Source organism: Agelaius tricolor, unplaced genomic scaffold (assembly GCF_023055355.1).
Source record: "Agelaius tricolor isolate 1412-34295 unplaced genomic scaffold, bAgeTri1.0.p SCAF_31, whole genome shotgun sequence".
Taxonomy (NCBI): domain Eukaryota; kingdom Metazoa; phylum Chordata; class Aves; order Passeriformes; family Icteridae; genus Agelaius; species Agelaius tricolor.
The window spans coordinates 3,716,219-3,739,665 of NW_027269291.1; the positions used below are offsets into that span (position 1 = coordinate 3,716,219).

At 56.7% G+C, this 23,447-nt stretch overlaps 1 protein-coding gene and 3 gene segments (V, D, J or C); all 4 read right to left on the reverse strand.

Annotated features, from left to right (window-relative positions):
* Positions 1 to 3,960: 3,960 nt before the first annotated feature.
* On the reverse strand, positions 3,961 to 6,298 carry LOC139601543 (uncharacterized). Its single transcript, XM_071450671.1, has 3 exons — positions 6,122 to 6,298; positions 5,053 to 5,627; positions 3,961 to 4,107 (listed from the first exon to the last, which is right to left on the reverse strand). Exons 1-3 carry the CDS (start codon positions 6,171 to 6,173, stop codon positions 3,961 to 3,963), a joined length of 774 nt encoding a protein of 257 aa, XP_071306772.1. The 5' UTR covers positions 6,174 to 6,298.
* A 3,388-nt stretch (positions 6,299 to 9,686) lies between these two features.
* On the reverse strand, positions 9,687 to 11,492 carry LOC139601544 (immunoglobulin lambda variable 3-9-like). The segment is given in 3 exon segments: positions 9,687 to 9,710; positions 10,428 to 10,993; positions 11,441 to 11,492. Coding segments are annotated over 3 exon segments (642 nt in total).
* A 3,251-nt stretch (positions 11,493 to 14,743) lies between these two features.
* On the reverse strand, positions 14,744 to 16,241 carry LOC139601516 (immunoglobulin heavy variable 5-51-like). The segment is given in 2 exon segments: positions 14,744 to 15,724; positions 16,181 to 16,241. Coding segments are annotated over 2 exon segments (636 nt in total).
* A 3,299-nt stretch (positions 16,242 to 19,540) lies between these two features.
* On the reverse strand, positions 19,541 to 20,912 carry LOC139601522 (immunoglobulin heavy variable 5-51-like). The segment is given in 2 exon segments: positions 19,541 to 20,130; positions 20,622 to 20,912. Coding segments are annotated over 2 exon segments (597 nt in total).
* Between the last annotated feature and the right edge of the window lie 2,535 nt (positions 20,913 to 23,447).

The window sequence follows — 23,447 nt, forward strand, 5'->3', positions numbered from 1 at the left end:
TGTTATTTCTGTAGACCACCATAGAGAATTGGCCACTGTGGTACCTGCCATCCCCTGTGCTTTTATGTGCTTGCAGGAGAAATCTCAGAGTATCTCCTGGGAACTGGCGGTACCAGAAGAAGTTGAGATTGATGTCACTCTCCTTAGTGTTGGACTGGCAAGGAAGAACCACTTGCTGTCCAACTCTGACTAGCACCTCAGAGAAGAATTGCTTCGTGGGATCACTTCCAACAAGACCTGCAACACAGGCATAAATGTGTCTGCAGAGAAGTTTGCTTCCTTCTCTCCCTTTCTCTGCATTTAAAACTGCCCCAATATTTGCTGCCTTTCCAAAGAAATGGAAAGTTCAGATATCTACATCCATCTCCCTTTTATATTTCTCCCCGACTTCATGCTCTTGTTGGTAGACACCTCCAAATAACTTACTAAAAACCATGAGAGACAGCAGGAAGGACATGAATACACCCACCTGACTGGATTAGCAGGACACACGCTGGCACAGCCACAGTGAAGATCATTTTCCCCAGCTCAAGAATCCTTTTCCTTCATGAGACTCTCAGCACAACAGAACACTCTTGGTAGCACAATGAAAAAGCACCACCCTGCAGAGAGAGTGCAGTGCATGTGTCACACCTCTGTGATGTGGAGGGCTGGAATGAGGCTCAGACACCTTTTGCCTTTTCTTGTGTCCACAGCAGAGAGTGGACAGTCTCAGTGGCTTCCTGTACTTTTCCTTGGGCTTCCTTCTCTGTTCCCAGCATTTACTGTGCGAGGTAACATCTCTGCCTCACTGCAGAGTGTGTCTGCTTTTGTGTGCTCCTTGATGGTGGGCAGGCTTCTGAAAGCACAGCAGCTCCTCAGAGCGTCCTCAGAGCATTCAGGGCTCTGGGAACACAGGTGTCATGTTCTTTTCAAAGAGTTTTGGGTTTCTCTTAGTTAAGCCTGTGATATTTTGAAAGCAGTTGTTCAGTGTTTCTCCACACATGACAACTCAGTAGACATGGGAGGAAGTTGATTGGTGGGGAAAGGGTGTTTTAATGGTGAACATAAAAATTCCTAAAACAGGGTGATGGAGTCCTGGTTCCAATGGGTTGGCTTAGTGCTGGCTGGGGGAGAGCAAACTGAGGAGGAGGAATCTGCAGCCCCATCCACAGTGCAGTTCTGTACCTGTGCAAGGTGTAAGGGCAGGACTTGGAGCTTTCCAGCCACTGTTGGCACAATGAAAAGGAAAGGGACTTAGATGGGGACAGAGACAGGAGACAAAACTCTGGTGTGTGGATCTGCTGAGCAGAGAAGTGCCAAAGAGCAGCTCCTGAGCAGCACCTCTCTCCCTCTCCAGCTTCCTGGCAAATCCTGAACTTTTGCTCTTTCTCATTTTGGTGCATATTCTGACTAAAATAGAGAGAGACCTTCACTGCTGGGCATCTGATTCTGCAGCAATGTACTCTTTATCAGACAAGGCTGCAAGGTGAGGGTGGCCCTGTAAATCAAAGACGCTCAGCTGAAATCTACCCAGGTGGTGAACATCCCCTGGCCAAAGCAGCCACTGTTCTTTGAGGACCCAGTGATGCCCATGTCTTAGTTTGGAAAGACAGGTGTTTGCTAAGGAAGGCAAGAGCCTCCCCTGAAATGGAAAATGTAAACCCTCTCCTCTGAATTGTTATAAATTTGAAATTAAGGGGTTCTCAGGCAAATATATGGGAGCAGGAATAACAGTTCTTTATTAGGGAAGAAAATAAAAATAAAAATAACAATGCAGTAAACTAAAACAACACTGAGAGAGTCAGATTATGACCTGACACCCTGTGGGTCAGGGTGCTGCTGGCAGTCCCATTGGAATTGTGCCTGCAGCCCTCCTGCAGTGTCAGGGCTGGTTCTGCTGGAGCAGGGATCCTGTAGAAGGGTGTGGTCTTCCTCTGAAGATCCAGTGGAAGAGGCAGCTGCTGTTCCTCTGGGAAATCCAGTGGAAAGGCTGTTCTGCTGTCCCAGAATCTCAGATTGTATCCAGGTAGGAATGCTTGGCTCCTCCCCTTGGGCAGAGCATCTCCCCATGGGATGATGGAATTGGATCAGCCCTGCAGGGACCCTCACTGGCCATGAACAGAAGAGATCTCCTGGAGGGAGGATGGGTTGTGGAAGAGATAAAGAAAACTGCCCAATGAACAGAAGATAACAGATGGAAAATAGAATACACATTGCTTGGCAATCTAGGACAGCCCAGAAGGTGCTCAGGCTCACTGGTCCCTGATGACCCACAGGACCAGTGATTTCAGTGCAAGGTGCAGATGTTTGTGACAGACTGCCCAGCCAATGTGAGCACTTTGAAGGCTACAGTGGGAAGCAGCTGGTGCCTGTGGGAGGGCAGTAAGGTACTCGTTTCCCCCTTTTGGACACAAGGGCAGTGTCCTGCAGCTAGGGAGGAACAACCCCATGCACCGGTATGTGCTGGGAGCTGCCCAGTTGTTAAGCAGATTGGCAGAAAACAGCCAGGGGAGTTCTGCTGGGTTGTTCTGCTGGATTCCATGCTGACAGTGAGCCGGTAAGAGACCCAGGTGTCAGTGTCAGTGTTGGTGTCGCTGTTGGTGTTGGTACAGGTGCCGGTCCCGGTCCCGGTCTCGATCCCATTGCCGGTCCCATTGCCGGTGTCGGTCCCGGTGCCGGCAGCGCCCCGGGAGCCCGGCGGGCGGAGCGGCAGCGCCCCCTGCTGGCCCCGGCCGGCCCCGCCCGCGGCGGTTCGTGCCCGGCCGCAGCCCCGGCTCCTGTGCCCGTGTCCCGCAGCGCGCAGTAATACACGGCCGCGTCCCCGCGCCGGGGCTCAGCGAGCCACAGCGCGCTGGAACTCCGATCTGCCGACACAAACAGCGACCCTGCACTGCCCGGCAGCTCCTTGGTGTCTTTTATAGTGAGTGCCAGGAATTCAGGTCCTTGACCCGGGAGCAGACGGTACCACTGGATCCTATCACTGATCTGGATTTGGGGATGTGAGCAGGTGATGTTGATGCCGGTGCCCTCGGTGGTCTCCACTGTTGGCTCCTGCTCCACCTGGGCTCTGACCACAGCCACTGCAATGGAGAAAAGAAATCAGTTTTTTTTACAGAAAATACCATGCAAGGGGAGAGGGCAGAGGACGCCAGATCAGAGAGATCTTGGATATGTTTTGAGAATAGGGTATGGAGACATGATTTGTCTGAGAGTGTTTCATTGACGATAAGGACCGATGAGGGATGTTTTGAAGGTAAATCAGAAGGAATTGTGAAAAACTGGCTGAGAGGGATAGAAGGATGGATGGATGGATGGATGGATGGATGGATGGATGGATGGGTGGATGGATGGATGGATGGATAGCTACAGATAGGAAGGAGAAAAGCCTAGATGGGAAGCATCGATTTAGAGAGGAAAGAAAACACGCAGGCAGAGGAGGGGACAGAGGGTAATAAGAACCGAAAAGGAAGAGGACGGTAAAAGTTGAATTCTGAGCTGGGGCCGATCTCACATAACCCGCAGACCCTTTCGCCGACCCCACGCACCGATGAGCAGCGTGGCAAGCGCCGCCAGCGCCGCGGCCCGAGCCCGCCGCATGCCGCCGCTCCGCCGGCCGAGCCTCGCTGTGGCCCTGAGCCCCGGCTCTGCTGCGGCCGTGCCGCCTCCTCTGGGCCGCCGCCAGCTCCGCCCCGGGGCTGAGCCCTGCGCCGCTGCCGCTCGGGCTCTCGCCGAGTCCTGGCAGGGAACGGAGGCGAGGCGAGCGCGGGGCCTGCGGGGCGGCGCTCGGCTCTCTGCACGTCGCAAGCGGCGGGGCCGGCCTGGGGGGCAGCGATCGGGCTGGGATCGTGGAGACCACCATTGACAGTGCCTGACTTTCCTTCGCTCCATAATCTGTTCCCTCACATTGTCCCTTGGCTGTCATGTGGGGACTCCCGAATTGTCCTTCAGGGCACTGGAAGGTAATCCACATTCCCAGATTCAAGACCTGGGCATAAAGCCCCAGCCTTTCTCTCTGTCCATGAAACCAACGTGATGCATCTCAGGGGAGAGCAGCTGTGCACTGGCCTCGAGAGATCCGTCTGTGTGTCCGCTGTCCACATGTCTCTGTGTCTCTGTTTTGAGCACCTGGAAAAGGAGGGCCCAGGAAGCAGAAACTGCATTTCAACCCCTCTTCCCTGGACAAATGTCCTGCAGGATCTCCTGCGGGATCCTTCTGAATTTGGGAAAATGCTGCTCTGTGATGCACAGGGCAGAGCAGTGGAGAGCATCTCCAGTGTGATCAAGGCATTTCACTGGTGAAGTAACACACAGACACACACACACTCAGACACAGACACACACACACACAGACACACACGCAGAGGCTTCTGCCCATCAGGGGCATTCATGCCCGAATGTGTGCTCCCACATGGATTCCTGTACACCCTACTTGAACACAAACACACACAAAGCAGGAGCACAGGCAAGGACACAATCAGCCATGGACCCTTCACAGGAAACCTGGGAGCAACTGCAGCAGGGCTGGAGCCTTGTGGGGAAGGACAAGGAGTCAGGCAAGGCAATGGCATGGTTTCTGTTCTGACAGGCAGAATAGAGTATAAGATGTCCAGAGAGGCACAAATACTTTCCTGAAATCAATTTCATCAGGGCAGGGTCGGAACCAGAAGCCCAATGCTGACACATGTGGAGGCAAGAAACAGTGACAATCAGAGTGAGCTGAAGAGGGAAGAACGGAAGTTGAATATGTAAGTGTGTGGGAATAGATCCGTGTTAGGATGTGCTTTATGTGTGCACATCTCTGGACAGGAGTGTTCATACAGATGTGTGTGCACAGACTTGGATGCAGGTGCAGGAATAGGAGCGAGCATGCATGTTTGCACATCAGTGGGGATATGGCAGAAGGAGAAGTGTCTGTGTCTGGGACTCATTTGGAAACGTGTGTGCACACACCTCTTCATTAATGCAAAGCCATGAGTTACTCTTTGGGTGTTTGCAAGCTCCAGAGTGTGTTTGTGGCAACATGAACTGGTATATGTGCTGGAGAAGATCTTTATATGCTGCTTCTCCAACTCTGGGGGCTGCTTTCTTCCCATCAAGACATCCGGGAGTCTCAGGTATTTGATGGAAGTGAGGAGAAGCAGTAGCAGTGCCAGTGAGGGCCAGCAGGCCCGGAGTGTGTGGGCCTTTGGGTGCCATTGGCGCTGTCGGTGCTGCGGGCTCGGGGCAGAGGAAGGAGCTGCGGAGGCGCGGCCCGGGAGCCCGGCGGGCGGAGCGGCAGCGCCCCCTGCTGGCCCCGGCCGGCCCCGCCCGCGGCGGTTCGTGCCCGGCCGCAGCCCCGGCTCCTGTGCCCGTGGCCCCCAGCGCGCAGTAATACACGGCCGCGTCCCCGCGCCGGGGCTCAGCGAGCCACAGCGAGCTCCAACTGCCGTCCTCCGACACCGACAGCGATCCTGCAATGGCCGGCAGGGGCTTGGAGCCTCTAGCAATGAATGCGAGGAATTCGGGGCTTTGGCCAGGGAGCTGACGGTAGAAATGGATCGTTTCTCCCATCCGTTTGTTGGAGTGGGAGCAGGTGATGTTGATGCCGATACCCTCTGTGGTCTCCAGGGATGGTTCCTGCTGCACCTGGGCTCTACCTGTCGCCACTGCCAGAGACAGAAAAAGGACAAATCTCAAATTTTACACTGCCCTACTGCATAGTACCGATCTCTCAGAAACAGTCAGGAACGTACAGAGATGATGACATAAAGAGAAGCGAAGGGATTTCAAGATTAGCAGGAATGGAAGTGTCCATGAATGGTTTGTGGAGAGATGAATGCAGGAATGACAGGAAGAACGGAGCAGTCACAGGAGAATGGAGGGACGTGGGAGAAAGCATAGAAATAAAAGAAGAAATGTTAGAAGGGCTAAGGACAGACCTTGTAACTAATAAAGAAGGAGAGGAATTAAATGCTTGCTCAGGGTTGGACACAGAATCAGGTGATTTTCCTGGGACTATGCAATGAAGAAGAAGGAGAGAAAAACAAGAGCACAGCTCTTGGGAAAAGGTCTGAGAATAAGCCAGGGAAGACGGCAGCTTCCAGGGACTTGGGGGATCATCGCAGCGCCAGCCCGCGGCGCCTTCATCACCCCCACGCACCGATGAGCAGCGCGGCCAGCGCGGCCAGCGCCGCGGCCCGAGCCCGCCGCATGCCGCCGCTCCGCCGGCCGAGCCTCGCTGTGCCCCTGAGCCCCGGCTCTGCTGCGGCCGTGCCGCCTCCTCTGGGCCGCCGCCAGCTCCGCCCCGGGGCTGAGCCCTGCGCCGCTGCCGCTCGGGCTCTCGCCGAGTCCTGGCAGGGAACGGAGGCGAGGCGAGCGCGGGGCCTGCGGGGCGGCGCTCGGCTCTCTGCACGTCGCAAGCGGCGGGGCCGGCCTGGGGGGCAGCGATCGGGCTGGGATCGTGGAGACCACCATTGACAGTGCCTGGCTTTCCTTCGCTCCCATAATCTGTTCCCTCACATTGTCTCTTTGCTGTCGTGTGGGGACTCTCGAATTGTCCTTCAGGGCACTGGAAGGAAATCCAAACTCACAAGTTCAAGACCTGGGCATAAAGCCCCAGCCTTTCTCCGTGTCCACGAAACCAATGTGATGCATCTCAGGGGAGAGCAGCTGTGCACTGGCCTGGAGAGATCCGTCTGTGTGTCCATTGTCTGCATGTCTCTGTGTCTTTGTTTTGAGCAGCTGGATAAGGAGGGCCCAGGAAGAAGAAACTGCATTTCAGCACCAGTTCCCTGGACAAATGTCCTGCAGGATCTCCTGCGGGCTCCTTCTGAATCTGGGCAAATGCTGCTCTGTGATGCACAGGGCAGAGCAGTGGAGAGCATCTCCAGTGTGATCAAGGCATTTCACTGGTGAAGTAACAAACAGACTCAGACACAGACACACACAGATACACACACAGACTCAGACACAGACACACACACACACACACAGACACACACGCAGAAGCTTCTGCCCATCAGGGGCATTCATGCATGGATTTATGCTCCCACATGGATTCCTGTACACTCTACTTTAAAACAAGCACACATAAACCAGGGGCACAGGAGGGCACACAATCAGCCATGGACCCGTCACAGGAAACCTGGGAGCAACTGCAGCAGGGCTGGAGCCTTGTGGGGAAGGACAAAGAGTCAGGCAAGGCAATGGCATGGTTTCTGTTCTGACAGGCAGAATAGAGTATAAGATGTCCAGAGAGGCACAAATACTTTCCTGAAATCAATTTCATCAGGGCAGGGTCGGAACCAGAAGCCCAATACTGACACATGTGGAGGCAAGAAACAGTGACAATCAGAGTGAGCTGAAGCGGGAAGAAGGGAAGGTGTATATGTAAGTGTGTGGGAGTTGATCCGTTTTGGGATGTGCTTTATGTGTGCACATCTCTGGACAGGATTGTTCACGTAGATGTGTGTACGCAGACTGGGGTGCAGGAGCAGGAATGGGAGCAGGTATGCATGTTTGCACATCAGTGGGGATATGGCAGAAGGAGAAGTGTCTGTGCCTGGGTCTCCTTTGGAAACGTGAGAGCACACACCTCTCCATAAATGCAGAGTTATGAGTTACTCTTTGGGTATGTTCAAGCTCCAGAGTGTGTTTGTGATACTGTGAACTTGTGTACGTGCAGTAGGAGTTCTTGAATTACTTCTCCTGCTCTGGGTGCTGCTTTATTCCCAGCAAGGCATCCGGGAGTCTCAGGGATGTGATGGAAGTGAGGAGAAGCAATAGCAGTGCCAGTGAGGGCCAGCAGGCCCGGAGTGTGTGGGCCTTTGGGTGCCATTGGCGCTGTCGGTGCTGCGGGCTCGGGGCAGAGGAAGGAGCTGCGGAGGCGCGGCCCGGGAGCCCGGCGGGCGGAGCGGCAGCGCCCCCTGCTGGCCCCGGCCGGCCCCGCCCGCGGCGGTTCGTGCCCGGCCGCAGCCCCGGCTCCTGTGCCCGTGGCCCCCAGCGCGCAGTAATACACGGCCGCGTCCCCGCGCCGGGGCTCAGCGAGCCACAGCGAGCTCCAACTCCGATCTGCCGACACCAACACATGGCCCGCACTGCCCGGCAGCTCCTTGGAGTCTTTGTGAATGCTCACAAAGAGTTCCGGTCCGCGGCCCGGGAGCTGACGGTACCACTGGATCATTTGGCTGGTCTGGATTTTGGGATGTGAGCAGGTGATGTTGATGCCAGTGCCCTCGGTGGTCTCCAGGATTGGTTCCTGCTGTACCTGGGCTCTGGCCACAGCCACTGCCACGGAGAAAAGCACAATCACTTGTCTGTATCAGAGAATGCCATGCAGTTGGAGATGGGGAGGGAGAGAGAGCAGCGTTAACTGGGCGGCTTTCTGATAATAAAGTATAGAGAGAATATTGCTCTGAGAGGGTTTGGCAGGGGAAAAGAACCGGTGATGGATATTTTAAAGGACAATTGGAATTTTTTAGAGAGGAAAGGGATGAGGAAAATGGATTTGCATGGATGGATGGATTGAGTGATGGTTGGATGGATGGATGGATGGATGGATGGATGGATAGATGGATGGATGGATGGATGGATGGATGGATGGATAGATGGATGGATGGATGGATGGATGGATGGATGGATGGATGTTTGGATTGATAGATGGATGTTTGGATGGAAGGATGGAAAATTGGAGTAGCATAGGCAAACTCGCTGAGAAGGATTTAAGTGAGCCAAAAATAAACCCGTATGATGGCAGAGGAGGGGACAGAGAGCAAACAAGAACTGAAAGGGAGAAGAGGGGTAGGAGATAAATCTTCGGGCGAGCGGGGTCTCAGCCAGCCCCCCGACGTCCCCCACTGCTGCTTTCCCCACGCACCGATCAGAACCACGGCCAGCGCGGCCAGCGCCGCGGCCCGAGCCCGCCGCATGCCGCCGCTCCGCCGGCCGAGCCTCGCTGTGGCCCTGAGCCCCGGCTCTGCTGCGGCCGTGCCGCCTCCTCTGGGCCGCCGCCAGCTCCGCCCCGGGGCTGAGCCCTGCGCCGCTGCCACTCGGGCTCTCGCCGAGTCCTGGCAGGGAACGGAGGCGAGGCGAGCGCGGGGCCTGCGGGGCGGCGCTCGGCTCTCTGCACGTCGCAAGCGGCGGGGCCGGCCTGGGGGGCAGCGATCGGGCTGGGATCGTGGAGACCACCATTGACAGTGCCTGGCTTTCCTTCGCTCCATAATCTCTTCCCTCACATCCTCCCTTGGCTGTCATGTGGGGACTCCCGAATTGTCCTTCAGGGCACTGGAAGGAAATCCACATTCCCAGATTCAAGACCTGGCCATAAAGCCCCAGCATTTCTCCGTGTCCACGACACCAATGTGATGCCGTTCAGGGGAGAGCAACTGTGCACTCTCCTGGAGAGTTCTATCCGTGTATCTGTGTTTCTGTGTGTCTGTGTGTCTGTGTGTCCCTGTGTCTAAGGGTGTGTGAGGACTCCCAGTCATGCTGAGGGTCTCCCAAGAATTCAAATGGAATTAAACTAAAAATCCAAATTTAGTTGTAATCCCCTTTGTTAGGGCTGGCACTGTTCACTAGTAAAATGTTATGTTTAGAACAGCTGCAAAAGGAGGGCTCAGGAGGCAGGGACAGCATTTCAGTGCCTCTTCCATGCACAAATCTCCTCCAGGCTGCTACCTCATTGTTCAGCCACACCTGGGCTCCTTCTGAATCATGGCAAATGCTGCTCAGTGCAGAGCAGTGGAGAGCGTCTGCAATGCGGTCAACGCATTTCACTGGTTGAGTAACACAATAGGGCACACACAGACACACACACCCAAACACAGACACAGAACACAAGTGCAAACAAACCAGGAACACAGACAAGGACACAATCAGACATGGACGCTGCAGAGGAAACCTGGGAACAACTGCAGCAGGGCTGGAGCCTTGTGGGCAAGGACAAGGGTCAGACAAGGCCCTAGCATGGTTTGTGTACTCACAGGCTCAACACAGAGTAAAGTGTCCAGTGAGGCATGACCACTTCCCTGAATGGGAGTGTTACAGGGGAGGATTGGAACCAGCAGCCCAATGCTGAGACACGGGGAGGCAAAAAACTGGTGACCATCACATTGAGCTGAGGAGCAAAGAAGGGAGCGTGAGTGTGAGAATAGATCCGTGTTGGTATGTGATTTATGTGTGCACATCTCTGGACAGGAGGGTTCACATAGATGTGCATGCACAGACTTAGGTGCAGGAGCAGGAATGGGAGCGACCGTGGTGTTTGCACATCAGTAGGGACATGGCAGAAGGAGAAGTGTCTGTGCCTGTGCCTCCTTTGGAAATGTGCGTGCACACACCTCATCATAAATGCAGGGCTATGAGTTACTCTTGGGGTGTGTATAAGCTCCACAGTTTGTTTGTGGTACTGTGAATAGGTGTATGTGCAGGAGAAGATCTTTAAATGCTGCTTCTCCAAATCTGGGTACTGCTTTATTCCCAGCAAGGCATCCGGGAGGCTCAGGGATGTGATGGAAGTGAGGAGAAGCAATAGCAGTGCCAGTGAGGGCCAGCAGGCCCGGAGTGTGTGGGCCTTTGGGTGCCATTGGCGCTGTCGGTGCTGCGGGCTCGGGGCAGAGGAAGGAGCTGCGGAGGCGCGGCCCGGGAGCCCGGCGGGCGGAGCGGCAGCGCCCCCTGCTGGCCCCGGCCGGCCCCGCCCGCGGCGGTTCGTGCCCGGCCGCAGCCCCGGCTCCTGTGCCCGTGGCCCCCAGCGCGCAGTAATACACGGCCGCGTCCCCGCGCCGGGGCTCAGCGAGCCACAGCGAGCTCCAACTGCCGTCCTCCGACACCGACAGCGATCCTGCAATGCCCGGCAGGGGCTTGGAGCCTTTAGCAACGACTGCCACGAATTCAGGTGCTCGGCCCGGGCGCTGACGGTAGAAATGGATGTAATCGGCGCCGCGTTTGTTGGAGTGGGAGCAGGTGATGTTGATGCCGGTGCCCTCGGTTGTCTCCAGGGATGGCTCCTGCTGCACCTGGGCTGTTGTCACAGCCACTGAAATGGAGAAAAGAAAAATCAGGTTTTTTTACAGAAAATACCATGCAAGGGGAGAGGGCAGAGGACGCCAGATCAGAGAGATTTTGGTTATGTTTTGAGAATAGGGTATGGAGACATGATTTGTCTGAGAGTGTTTCATTGACGATAAGGACTGGTGAGGGATGTTTTGAAGGTAAATCAGAAGGAATTGTGAAAAACAGACTGGCTGAGAGGGATAGAAGGATGGATGGATGGATGGATGGATGGATGGATGGATGGATGGATACAGATACAAAGGAGAAAAGCCTAGATGGGAAGCAATGATTTACAGAGGAAAGAAAACAAGCAGGCAGAGGAGGGGACAGAGGGTAATAAGAACCGAAAAGGAAGAGGACGGTAAAAGATGAATTCTGAGCTGGGGCCGATCTCACATAGCCGGCAGACCCTTTCGCCGACCCCACGCACCGATGAGCAGCGCGGCAAGCGCCGCCAGCGCCGCGGCCCGAGCCCGCCGCATGCCGCCGCTCCGCCGGCCGAGCCTCGCTGTGGCCCTGAGCCCCGGCTCTGCTGCGGCCGTGCCGCCTCCTCTGGGCCGCCGCCAGCTCCGCCCCGGGGCTGAGCCCTGCGCCGCTGCCGCTCGGGCTCTCGCCGAGTCCTGGCAGGGAACGGAGGCGAGGCGAGCGCGGGGCCTGCGGGGCGGCGCTCGCAGCTGTGTCCCACGGAGACTGCGGGGACAATGTGCAGATCTGGAGCCGTTTGTCCCGGAAAGCACAGGACTGAACGATTATTTTCTCTCTTCTCCTCCACCATCTGTTCCTTCCCGTTCCCCCTCCACTAGCACTGGGTATTTCAGATTTGTCCTTCGTGGCATGTCTTTGTAAGAAGGGACGAGGGGCACGAGAGGCAGAGAACTCTGCTGGTCTCAAGAGCCTGTGCTCCTTGCCTGTCAAAGAGAGCAACTGTGCTGGCAAAAATTGAAAAGGCAGAAAAACTCTTGTGCAACATCAGCGGGAAGAGGGGATAGAGTCTCTGTGAGAGAAACAACGCTGCAGTCAGGAAGGACAGTGAGGAAGGAGGGAGAGGAGCTGCTGCAGGCACCAGAGCACGGCTATTTCTGCAGCCTATGATGAAGACCATGGTGAGGGAGGCTGTCCCCCTACAGCCTATGAAGATGTGTGTTGGAGCAGAAATGCATCCCATGGAAGATCCAAAGCCACAGCAGGTGGATGTGTCCTTAAGGAAGGTGTGACCCCATGGGAACCCCCCCAGGAGCAAGGCCCTGGCAGGACTGTGCCTCCATGGAGAGGAGCCCATTCTGGAGCTCATTTTCTGCCAGGACCTGTGGACACATTGCGGACCCATCCTGGAGGCATCTCTTCCTGCAAGTCTGCACTCCATGGACCGGAGGACAGAAACAAGAGGAGAAGCAACCTGATATGGGCTTTGTGGGAATGTGTTCTCTCACTGATGTGTTTCTAAAACAATGCCGACCCACCTTTGCAGAGAGGCCAGAGGATGCCCTGCCCCCCGGAAGGCACAGAGCCCTTTCGGAAGGACCAAGAGGTGGCTTGGCACAGACCCTTCTGCCCTCCCTGCCTCACACAGACCACCTCAGTGTGAACATGTAGCTATGGCCTGGCGGGGCTGTTTGCTGCCGTGAGGAGCTCAGCTGGACACAGCCCGGGCTGAGGAGAGGGGCTGAGCACGGTCTGTGACGCCAAGTGGGGGAGCAGCCGGTGTCAGTGTGGGTGCCAGGGTTGGCGTCCGTGTGGGTGCCGGAGTCGGTGTCGATGCTGGTACCGGTGCCGGTGCTGATGTCGGTTCTGGTGTCGGTTCTGGTGGCGGCAGCGCCCCGGCAGCCCGGGACGAGCGGGGCTGGGCGGCCCCGGCGGGCGGAGCGGCAGCGCCCCCTGCTGGCCCCGGCCGGCCCCGCCCGCGGCGGTTCGTGCCCGGCCGCAGCCCCGGCTCCTGTGCCCGTGGCCCCCAGCGCGCAGTAATACACGGCCGCGTCCCCGCGCCGGGGCTCAGCGAGCCACAGCGAGCTGGAACGCCGATCTGCCGACACTGTCAGACTCCCCTCTGGTTCCAGCACGGGTTTCGTGCCTACGACAGCCGTTGCAATCAGCTGGGGTGCTTGGTGTGGGAATTGGCGATACCAGTGGGTAGAGTCGGCAGCAATTTTGGGGTGCTGGCAAGTGAGGTTCAGGCCTGTGCCTTCGGTAGTCTCTGCCCAAAGAGTCTGCTGCACTTGATCTGTGTCCGCAGCCACTGCTGGGAAAGGAGGGAGAGAGAACAAACTTCTTCAAAACCGTGGGATTCTGATGTTTCTTTGGCCAGACAGAGTCAGGGACAGTGGCCACACGGCAGAGGCAGACTGGAACGGAATGAGAGGAATTCGAAATACATGAATGCAGAGATTAGGCAGAAGTCAGGTGTTGACATGCACAGATGGTTGAAGAAATGAAGATTTTAAGTGAAAAACAGACTGCTGTATTCAGGGCAAAAATAAATACTGGATGTAGAGGTCAAGGTACATGTACACGGAAAAGCAGGAATAAACACATGCAAGCAGGCTTTACCAACACAAATGATGAAGACTTGCTGGGATGAGAGATGGCAGGGAGACCAGGAGAGAGAAAGAGTTGTGGAGGAGAGGGAAAACTCCGTGCCAGTCGCCCTGGGGAATACTCCAGCCCCAGGCCCCGCCCGCTTGGTGCCAAACCCCACGCACCGATGAGCAGCGCGGCCAGCGCGGCCAGCGCCGCGGCCCGAGCCCGCCGCATGCCGCCGCTCCGCCGGCCGAGCCTCGCTGTGGCCCTGAGCCCCGGCTCTGCTGCGGCCGTGCCGCCTCCTCTGGGCCGCCGCCAGCTCCGCCCCGGGGCTGAGCCCTGCGCCGCTGCCGCTCGGGCTCTCGCCGAGTCCTGGCAGGGAACGGAGGCGAGGCGAGCGCGGGGCCTGCGGGGCGGCGCTCGGCTCTCTGCACGTCGCAAGCGGCGGGGCCGGCCTGGGGGGCAGCGATCGGGCTGGGATCGTGGACATCACCATTGACAGTGCCTGCGTTTCCTTCGCTCCCATAATCTGTTCCCTCACATTGTCCCTTGGCTGTCATGTGCGGACTCCCGAATTGTCCTTCAGGGCACTGGAAGAAACCCACACACACAGATACAGGACCTGGACGTAAAGCCTCAGCCTTTCTCCGTGTCCATGAAACCGATGTCATGCAGCTCAGGGGAGAGCAGCTGTGCACTGGCCTGGAGAGACCTGTCATTATGTCCATCTGTCTGTGGGTCTGTGTTTACAGCAGCTGGATTAGAACGGCTCAGAAAGCAGGTACTGCAATTCAGTGCCTCTTCCCTGGGCAAATCTCCTGCAGGATGCTACCTCATTGTTCAACTGCACGCAGGCTCCTCCTGAGTCTGAGCAAATGCTGCTCTGTGATGCTCAGGGCAGAGCAATGGAAAGCGTCTCCAGTGTGCTCAATGCATTTCACTGGTTGTGTAACACAGCAGGACACACACAGACACACAGACAGACACACAGACACACAGAACACAAGCGTGCACAAACCAGGAGACAGACAAGGACACAATCAGCCATGGATGCTGCTGAGGTAAACTGGGAACAACTGCAGCAGGGCTGGAACCTTGTGGGGATGGACAAACAGTCAGAAAAACTCCGAACATGGTTTGTGTACTCACAGGGTGAAAAAAGAGTAAGGTGTCCAGTGAGGCATGGCTACTTTCCTGAAGGCAAGTGTAACAACGGAGGGTTGGAACCAGCAGGCCAATGCCAACACATAGGGAGACAAAAGCCAGTGACCAACATGTTGAGCTTAGGAGGGAAGAAGGGAGGGCATTTGTGGGAATAGAAACGTCTTGGGATGTGCTTTCTGTGTGCACATCTCTGGACAGGACTGTTCACATAGATATCTGTGCAAGGACTTGAGTGCAGAAGCAGGAATAGGAGCGAGCGTGCGTGTTTGCACATCAGTGGAGAAAAGGCAGAAGGAGAAGCACCTGTGCCTGGATATCCTCTGGAAACGTGAGAGCACACACCTCTTCATAAATGCAGGGCTATGAGTTATTCTTTGGTGTGTGCAAGCTCCAGAGTGTGTTTGTAGAACTGTGAACTCATGTATGTGCAGGAGGAGTTCTTTAAATGCTGCTTATCCTACTCTGGGTGCTGCTTTATTCCCAGCAAGGCATCCGGGAGTCTCAGGGATGTGATGGAAGTGAGGAGAAGCAATAGCAGTGCCAGTGAGGGCCAGCAGGCCCGGAGTGTGTGGGCCTTTGGGTGCCATTGGCGCTGTCGGTGCTGCGGGCTCGGGGCAGAGGAAGGAGCTGCGGAGGCGCGGCCCGGGAGCCCGGCGGGCGGAGCGGCAGCGCCCCCTGCTGGCCCCGGCCGGCCCCGCCCGCGGCGGTTCGTGCCCGGCCGCAGCCCCGGCTCCTGTGCCCGTGGCCCCCAGCGCGCAGTAATACACGGCCGCGTCCCCGCGCCGGGGCTCAGCGAGCCACAGCGAGCTGGAACTCCGATCTGCCGACACCAACAGCCATCCTGCACTGCCCGGCAGCTCCTTGGTGTCTTCTATAGTGAGTGCCAGGAATTCAGGTCCTTGGCCCGGGAGCTGACGGTACCACTGGATCCTATCACTGATCTGGATTTGGGGATGTGAGCAGGTGATGTTGATGCCGGTGCCCTCGGTGGTCTCCAATGACGGCTCCTGCTCCACCTGGGCTCTGACCACAGCCACTGCAATGGAGAAAAGAAAAATCAGGTTTTTTTTACAGAAAATACCATGCAAGGGGAGAGGGCAGAGGACGCCAGATCAGAGAGATCTTGGATATGTTTTGAGAATAGGGTATGGAGACATGATTTGTCTGAGAGTGTTTCATTGACGATAAGGACCGATGAGGGATATTTTGAAGGTAAATCAGAAGGAATTGTGAAAAACTGGCTGAGAGGAATTGAAGGATGGATGGATGGATGGATGGATGGATGGATGGATGGATGGATGGATGGATGAATACAGATAGGAAGGAGAAAAGCCTAGATGGGAAGCATCAATTTAGAGAGGAAAGAAATCACGCAGGCAGAGGAGGGGACAGAAGGTAATAAGAACCGAAAAGGAAGAGGACGGTAAAAGTTGAATTCTGAGCTGGGGCCGATCTCACATAGCCCGCAGACCCTTTCGCCACCCCCACTCACCGATGAGCAGCGCGGCCAGCGCGGCCAGCGCCGCGGCCCGAGCCCGCCGCATGCCGCCGCTCCGCCGGCCGAGCCTCGCTGTGGCCCTGAGCCCCGGCTCTGCTGCGGCCGTGCCGCCTCCTCTGGGCCGCCGCCAGCTCCGCCCCGGGGCTGAGCCCTGCGCCGCTGCCGCTCGGGCTCTCGCCGAGTCCTGGCAGGGAACGGAGGCGAGGCGAGCGCGGGGCCTGCGGGGCGGCGCTCGGCTCTCTGCACGTCGCAAGCGGCGGGGCCGGCCTGGGGGGCAGCGATCGGGCTGGGATCGTGGACATCACCATTGACAGTGCCTGGCTTTCCTTCGCTCCCATAATCTGTTCCCTCACATTGTCCCTTGGCTGTCATGTGCGGACTCCCGAATTGTCTTTCAGGGCACTGGAAGGAAATGCACTTCCAACGATAAAGGACCTGGGCATAAAGCCCCAGCCTTTCTCCGTGTCCACGAAACCAACGTGATGCCGCTCAGGGGAGAGCAGCTGTGCACTGGCATGATGAGACCTGTGTGTGTGTCTGTATATATGTGTATCTGTGTGTGTGTGTGTGTGTTTGTGTGTGTATGTGAGCTCTCCCAGTCATGCTGAGGTACTCCCAGCACTTCAAACAGAATTAAACTAAAAATACAAATTTGGGTGACCCCCTCCCCCCCCTTATTGGTTTCAGCGCCTCTTCCCTGGACAAATCTCTTGCAGTCTGCTACATCATTGTACAACTGCAGCCAGGCTTCTTCTGAGTTTGGAAAACAGGTGAATCTGATGCCCCTTCCGTTTCTCTTTCTCTTACAAAATTACCCACTTTACAAATGTCTCAGAAGAGGTTGTTTTCTTCTGTTCTAAGTCCATTCTCATGGGGAATACATTCACCAAAACAAGGGAATACCTGACGTACTTAACACCTTCTGTGCCTGAGTTTTCAAGATTAGGATTGCTTATCATCAGGACAACTGGCCTCCTGATCTGGGAGACAGGGAGGGCAAGGAGCAAGGAACCCCTGTAATCAAGACGGAGGAAGTTAAAGATTTGCTAAGCCTCTTCGAGGCTCAAAAGATTTAAGGATTGAATGGGATTGGTGCTAGGGAGATGAGGCAGCTGGGTCAAAAGCTCATTAACGCAGTGCTGAGAAGAGGGGCTGAGGGAGGTCGGTGATTCCAAGCTGGAGCTGCCGTTGTCAGTGCCTGTGTGGATGTCGATGTCAATGCTGGTCCCATTGCCGGTGCCGGTGTCGGTTCTGGTGGCGGCAGCGCCCCGGCAGCCCGGGACGAGCGGGACTCGGCGGCCCCGGCGGGCGGAGCGGCAGCGCCCCCTGCTGGCCCCGGCCGGCCCCGCCCGCGGCGGTTCGTGCCCGGCCGCAGCCCCGGCTCCTGTGCCCGTGGCCCCCAGCGCGCAGTAATACACGGCCGCGTCCCCGCGCCGGGGCTCAGCGAGCCACAGCGAGCTCCAACTCCCGTCCTCCGACACCGACAGCGATCCTGCAATGGCCGGCAGGGGCTTCGAGCCTCTATAAACAGCTGCGAGGAATTCGGGGCTTTGGCCAGGGAGCTGACGGTAGAAATGGATGTTATCATTGGTCTGTATCTTGGTGTGTGTGCAGGTGATGTTGATGCCGGTGCCCTCGGTGGTCTCCAGGAATGGTTCCTGCTGCACCTGGGCTCTGCCAGTCGCCACTACCAGAGAGAGAAAAAGGACAAATCTGAAATTCTACACTGCCCTACTGCATAGTACCGATCTCACAGAAACAGTCAGGGACGTACAGAGATGATGACATAAAGAGGAGCGAAGGGATTTCAAGATTAGCAGGAATGGAAGTGTCCATGAATGGTTTGTGGAGAGATGAATGCAGGAATGACAGGAAGAACGGGGCAGTCACAGGAGAATGGAGGGACGTGGGAGAAAGCACAGACATAAAAGAAGAAAAGTTAGAATGCCTAAGGACTGACTTTGTAAATAATAAAGAAGGAGAGGAATGGAATGCTTGCTCAGGGTTGGAGACAGAATCAGGTGATTTTCCTGGGACTATGCAAAGAAGAAGAAGGAGAGAAAAACAAGGGCACAGCTCTTGGGAAATAGTCTGAGAATAAGCCAGGGAAGACGGCAGCTTCCAGGGACTTGCGGGATCATCGCAGCGCCGGCCCGCTGACCCTTTCGCCACCCCCACGCACCGATGAGCAGCGCGGCCAGCGCCGCGGCCCGAGCCCGCCGCATGCCGCCGCTCCGCCGGCCGAGCCTCGCTGTGCCCCTGAGCCCCGGCTCTGCTGCGGCCGTGCCGCCTCCTCTGGGCCGCCGCCAGCTCCGCCCCGGGGCTGAGCCCTGCGCCGCTGCCGCTCGGGCTCTCGCCGAGTCCTGGCAGGGAAGGGAGGCGAGGCGAGCGCGGGGCCTGCGGGGCGGCGCTCGGCTCTCTGCACGTCGCAAGCGGCGGGGCCGGCCTGGGGGGCAGCGATCGGGCTGGGATCGTGGACATCACCATTGACAGTGCCTGGCTTTCCTTCACTCCCATAATCTGTTCCCTCACACTGTCCCTTTGTGTCATGTGGGGACTCCCGAATTGTCCTTCAGGGCACTGGAAGGAAATTCACACACACGGATACAGGACCTGGGCATAAATGCTTTAGACTTTCTCTGTGTCCAAAAGACCAATCTGATATAGCACAGGGGAGAGCAGCTGTGCACTGGCCTGGAGAGACCTGTCTGTGTGTCTTTGTTTGTGTGAGTCCATGTGTCCTTGTCCCCATGTCTCCGTCTGTCCATGTATCTGTGTGTCCTTGTATCCCAGGCAAGGACACTGATGAGGAAACCTGGGAACAGCTGCAGCAGGAGCCCTGTGGAGAATGACGAGGGGTTAAGCATGGCCCTGGCTTGGTTTGTGTAGTCACAGGCTCAACACAGGGTTAGATGTCCAGAGAGGCACAAATACATTCTTATAGGCAGTTTCAACAGGGTAGGTTGAAACCAGCAGACCAAGGGTGACACATGGGGCGGCAAAAACCAGTGACAATCAGGGTGAGCAGAGAAGAGAAGGATGGTGGATGTTTGAGGGAATAAATTCGTGTTGGGATGCGATTTATGTGTGCCCATCACTGGTCAGGATTGTTCATGTAGAGGTGCATGCACAGACTGGGGTGCAGGAGCAGGAATGGGAGCGAGCGTGCATGTTTGCACATCAGTGGGGACACGGCAGAAGGAGAAGTGTCTGTGCCTGGGTATCCTTTGGAAATGTGTGTGCACACAGCTCTTCATAAATGCAGAGCTATGAGTTACTCTTGGGGTGTGTGCAAGTTCCAGAGTGTGTTTGTGATACTGTGAACTTGTGTACGTGCAGTAGGAGTTCTTTAATTACGTCTTCTCCTACTCTGGGTGCTGCTTCATTCCCAGCAAGGCATCAGGGAGTCTCAGGGATGTGATGGAAGTGAGGAGAAGCAATAGCAGTGCCAGTGAGGGCCAGCAGGCCCGGAGTGTGTGGGCCTTTGGGTGCCATTGGCGCTGTCGGTGCTGCGGGCTCGGGGCAGAGGAAGGAGCTGCGGAGGCGCGGCCCGGGAGCCCGGCGGGCGGAGCGGCAGCGCCCCCTGCTGGCCCCGGCCGGCCCCGCCCGCGGCGGTTCGTGCCCGGCCGCAGCCCCGGCTCCTGTGCCCGTGGCCCCCAGCGCGCAGTAATACACGGCCGCGTCCCCGCGCCGGGGCTCAGCGAGCCACAGCGAGCTGGAACTCCGATCTGCCGACACCAACAGCCATCCTGCACTGCCCGGCAGCTCCTTGGACTCTTTCATAGTGAGTGCCAGGAGTTCAGGTCCTTGGCCCGGGAGCTGTCGGTACCACTGGATCCAATAACCGGTCTGGATTTGGGGATGTGAGCAGGTGATGTTGATGCCGGCGCCCTCGGTGGCCTCCAGGAATGGCTCCTGCTGCACCTGGGCTCTGCCTGACGCCACTGCCGGGAACAGAAAATGGAGAAGACTAAGATACTGTAATGCCCTTCTTCACAGAAGAAAGCCTGCAGATGCAGTGAAGAACGTACACAGATGATGAGAAATTAAGTACTGAGGGGATTTCAAGATAAACAGAAAGAGAAATGGAATTTAATGGTATGCGAAGATATGAAAGTGTAAATGCCAGGAAGAACCGAGCTTTCATTGAAGAAATGAAGGATGTGGTAGAAAGCACAAAAAGAAAGGGAGTTAGAAGGGGTAAGGACTGGCTTCGTAAATAATAAAGAAGGAGAGGGATGGAATGATTATGCAGGTTTGGACATAAAATAGAAAGAAAATTTCTGAGGGACTATGGGATGGAGGAGGAGAGAGAAAAACAAGAGAACAGCTCTTGGGAAAAGGTGTGTGCAAAAGCCAGGTAGGACGGCAGTCTCCGGACACCTGCGGGATCACCCCATCCCAAGACCGCAGCCCCTTCATCACCCCCACGCACCGATGAGCAGCGCGGCCAGCGCGGCCAGCGCCGCGGCCCGAGCCCGCCGCATGCCGCCGCTCCGCCGGCCGAGCCTCGCTGTGGCCCTGAGCCCCGGCTCTGCTGCGGCCGTGCCGCCTCCTCTGGGCCGCCGCCAGCTCCGCCCCGGGGCTGAGCCCTGCGCCGCTGCCGCTCGGGCTCTCGCCGAGTCCTGGCAGGGAACGGAGGCGAGGCGAGCGCGGGGCCTGCGGGGCGGCGCTCGGCTCTCTGCACGTCGCAAGCGGCGGGGCCGGCCTGGGGGGCAGCGATCGGGCTGGGATCGTGGACATCACCATTGACAGTGCCTGGCTTTCCTTCGCTCCCATAATCTGTTCCCTCACATTGTCCCTTTGCTGTCATGTGGGGACTCCCGAATTGTCCTTCAGGGCACTGGAAGGAAATCCACACACACGGATACAGGACCTGGGCATAAAGCCCAGCCTTTCTCCATGTCCAAGAAATGCATGGGATGTAGTTCAGGGGACAGTAGCTGTGCACTGGCATGAAGAGACCTGTGTGTATATGTCCGTGTGTCTGTGTGACTGTGTTTAGAACAGCTGGAAAAGGAGGGCTCAGGACCCTGGGACTCCATTTCAGAGCCTCTTCCCTGGACAAATCTCCTGCATGCTGCTGCATCATTGTCCAGTTACACCCGGGCTCCTTCTGAGTTTGGTCAAATGCTGCTCTGGGATGCTCAGGGCAGAGCAATGCAGAGCATCTCCAGTGTGATCAAGGCATTTCATTGGTTGAGTTACACAAAAGGGCACAGACACCCACAGACAGACACACAGACACAGACAGAGACTCCTGCACATTGAGGGGGATTCATGCATGAACATTTGCTCCCACATAGATTCCTGTGGATCCTGCCTTAACAGAAGTGCACAGAAACCAGTTGCACAGGCAAGGAAACAATCAGCCATGGATGCTGCTGAGGAAATTTGGGAACAACTGCAGCAGGGCTGGAGCCTTTTGGGCAAGGAAAAGGAGTGAAGCAAGGCCCTGGCCTGGTTTGTGTACTCCCAGGCTGAACTGAGAGTAATATGTCCAAAGACGCATGACTGCTTTCCTGAAGGCAATTTCAACAAGGCACGTTCAGAACCTGCAGCGTGATGGCAACAGATGGGGAGGCAAAAACCAGTGACCATCAGGGTGAGCTGAGGAGGGAAGAAGGGAGGCCACGTGTGAGAGTAGATCCATGTTGGGGTGTGATTTATGTGTGCACATCTCTGGACAGGAGGGTTCACATAGATGTGTTTGCAAGGACTTGTGTGCAGGAGCAGGAATGGGGGCGAGCGTCCGTGTTTGCACATCAGTGGGGACATGGCAGAAGGAGAAGTGTCTGTGCCTGGGACTCATTTGGAAATGTGTGTGTACCCACATCTTCATTAATGCAGGGCTATGAGTTACTCTTGGGTTTGTGCAAGCTCCACAGTGTGTTTGTGGTACCGTGAACTCGTCTATGTGCAGGAGGAGTTTTTTAATTACGTCGTCTTCTAATCTGGGTGCTGCTTTATACCCATCAAGGCATCCGGGAGTCTCAGGGATGTGATGGAAGTGAGGAGAAGCAATAGCAGTGCCAGTGAGGGCCAGCAGGCCCGGAGTGTGTGGGCCTTTGGGTGCCATTGGCGCTGTCGGTGCTGCGGGCTCGGGGCAGAGGAAGGAGCTGCGGAGGCGCGGCCCGGGAGCCCGGCGGGCGGAGCGGCAGCGCCCCCTGCTGGCCCCGGCCGGCCCCGCCCGCGGCGGTTCGTGCCCGGCCGCAGCCCCGGCTCCTGTGCCCGTGGCCCCCAGCGCGCAGTAATACACGGCCGCGTCCCCGCGCCGGGGCTCAGCGAGCCACAGCGAGCTCCAACTCCCGTCCTCCGACACCGACAGCGATCCTGCAATGGCCGGCAGGGGCTTGGAGCCTCTAGCAATGAGTGCGAGGAATTTGGGGCTTTGGCCCGGGAGCTGACGGTAGAAATGGATGTATTCATCGCTCTGTTTCTTGGTATGTGTGCAGGTGATGTTGATGTCGGTGCCCTCGCTGGTCTCCAGGAATGGTTCCTGCTGCACCTGGGATCTGCCTGTTGCCACTGCCAGAGACAGAAAAAGACAGAGACAAATCTGTAATTCTACACTGCCCTACTGCATAGTACCGACATCACAGCAACAGTCAGGAACGTACAGAGATGGTGACATAAACAGGAGCGAAGGGATTTCAACATTAGCAGGAATGGAAGTGTCCATGAATGGTTTGTGGAGCGATGAATGCAGGAATGACAGGAAGAAAGGTTCCGTCACTGGACAATGGGGAGATATAAGAGAAAGTACAAAAAAAAAAAAAAAAAAAAAGAAGAAGAAAAGTTAGAATGCCCAAGGACTGACTTTGTAAATAATAAAGAAGGAGAGGAATGGAATGCTTGCTCAGGGTTGGAGACTGAATCAGGCGATTTTCCTGGGACTATGCAATGAAGAAGAAGGAGAGAAAAACAAGAGCACAGCTCTTGGGAAAAGGTCTGTGAAAAAGCCAGGGAGGAGGGCAGCGTCCAGGGACTTGGGGGATCATCGCAGCGCCAGCCCGCGGCGCCTTCATCACCCCCACGCACCGATGAGCAGCGCGGCCAGCGCGGCCAGCGCCGCGGCCCGAGCCCGCCGCATGCCGCCGCTCCGCCGGCCGAGCCTCGCTGTGGCCCTGAGCCCCGGCTCTGCTGCGGCCGTGCCGCCTCCTCTGGGCCGCCGCCAGCTCCGCCCCGGGGCTGAGCCCTGCGCCGCTGCCGCTCGGGCTCTCGCCGAGTCCTGGCAGGGAACGGAGGCGAGGCGAGCGCG

Coding starts and splice junctions, on each gene's coding strand:
- LOC139601543 (XM_071450671.1), bottom strand. CDS start 6,173: ATGCGGCGGGCTCGGGCCGCGGCGCTGGCCGCGCTGGCCGCGCTGCTC. Junction 5,628..6,121: donor GCTGGCCGCGCTGCTCATCG/GTGCGTGGGGGT, acceptor TGTCTCTGGCAG/TGGCGACAGGTAGAGCCCAG. Junction 4,108..5,052: donor GGAAGAAAGCAGCCCCCAGA/GTTGGAGAAGCA, acceptor CTCCTTTTCCAG/GTGCTCAAAACAGAGACACA.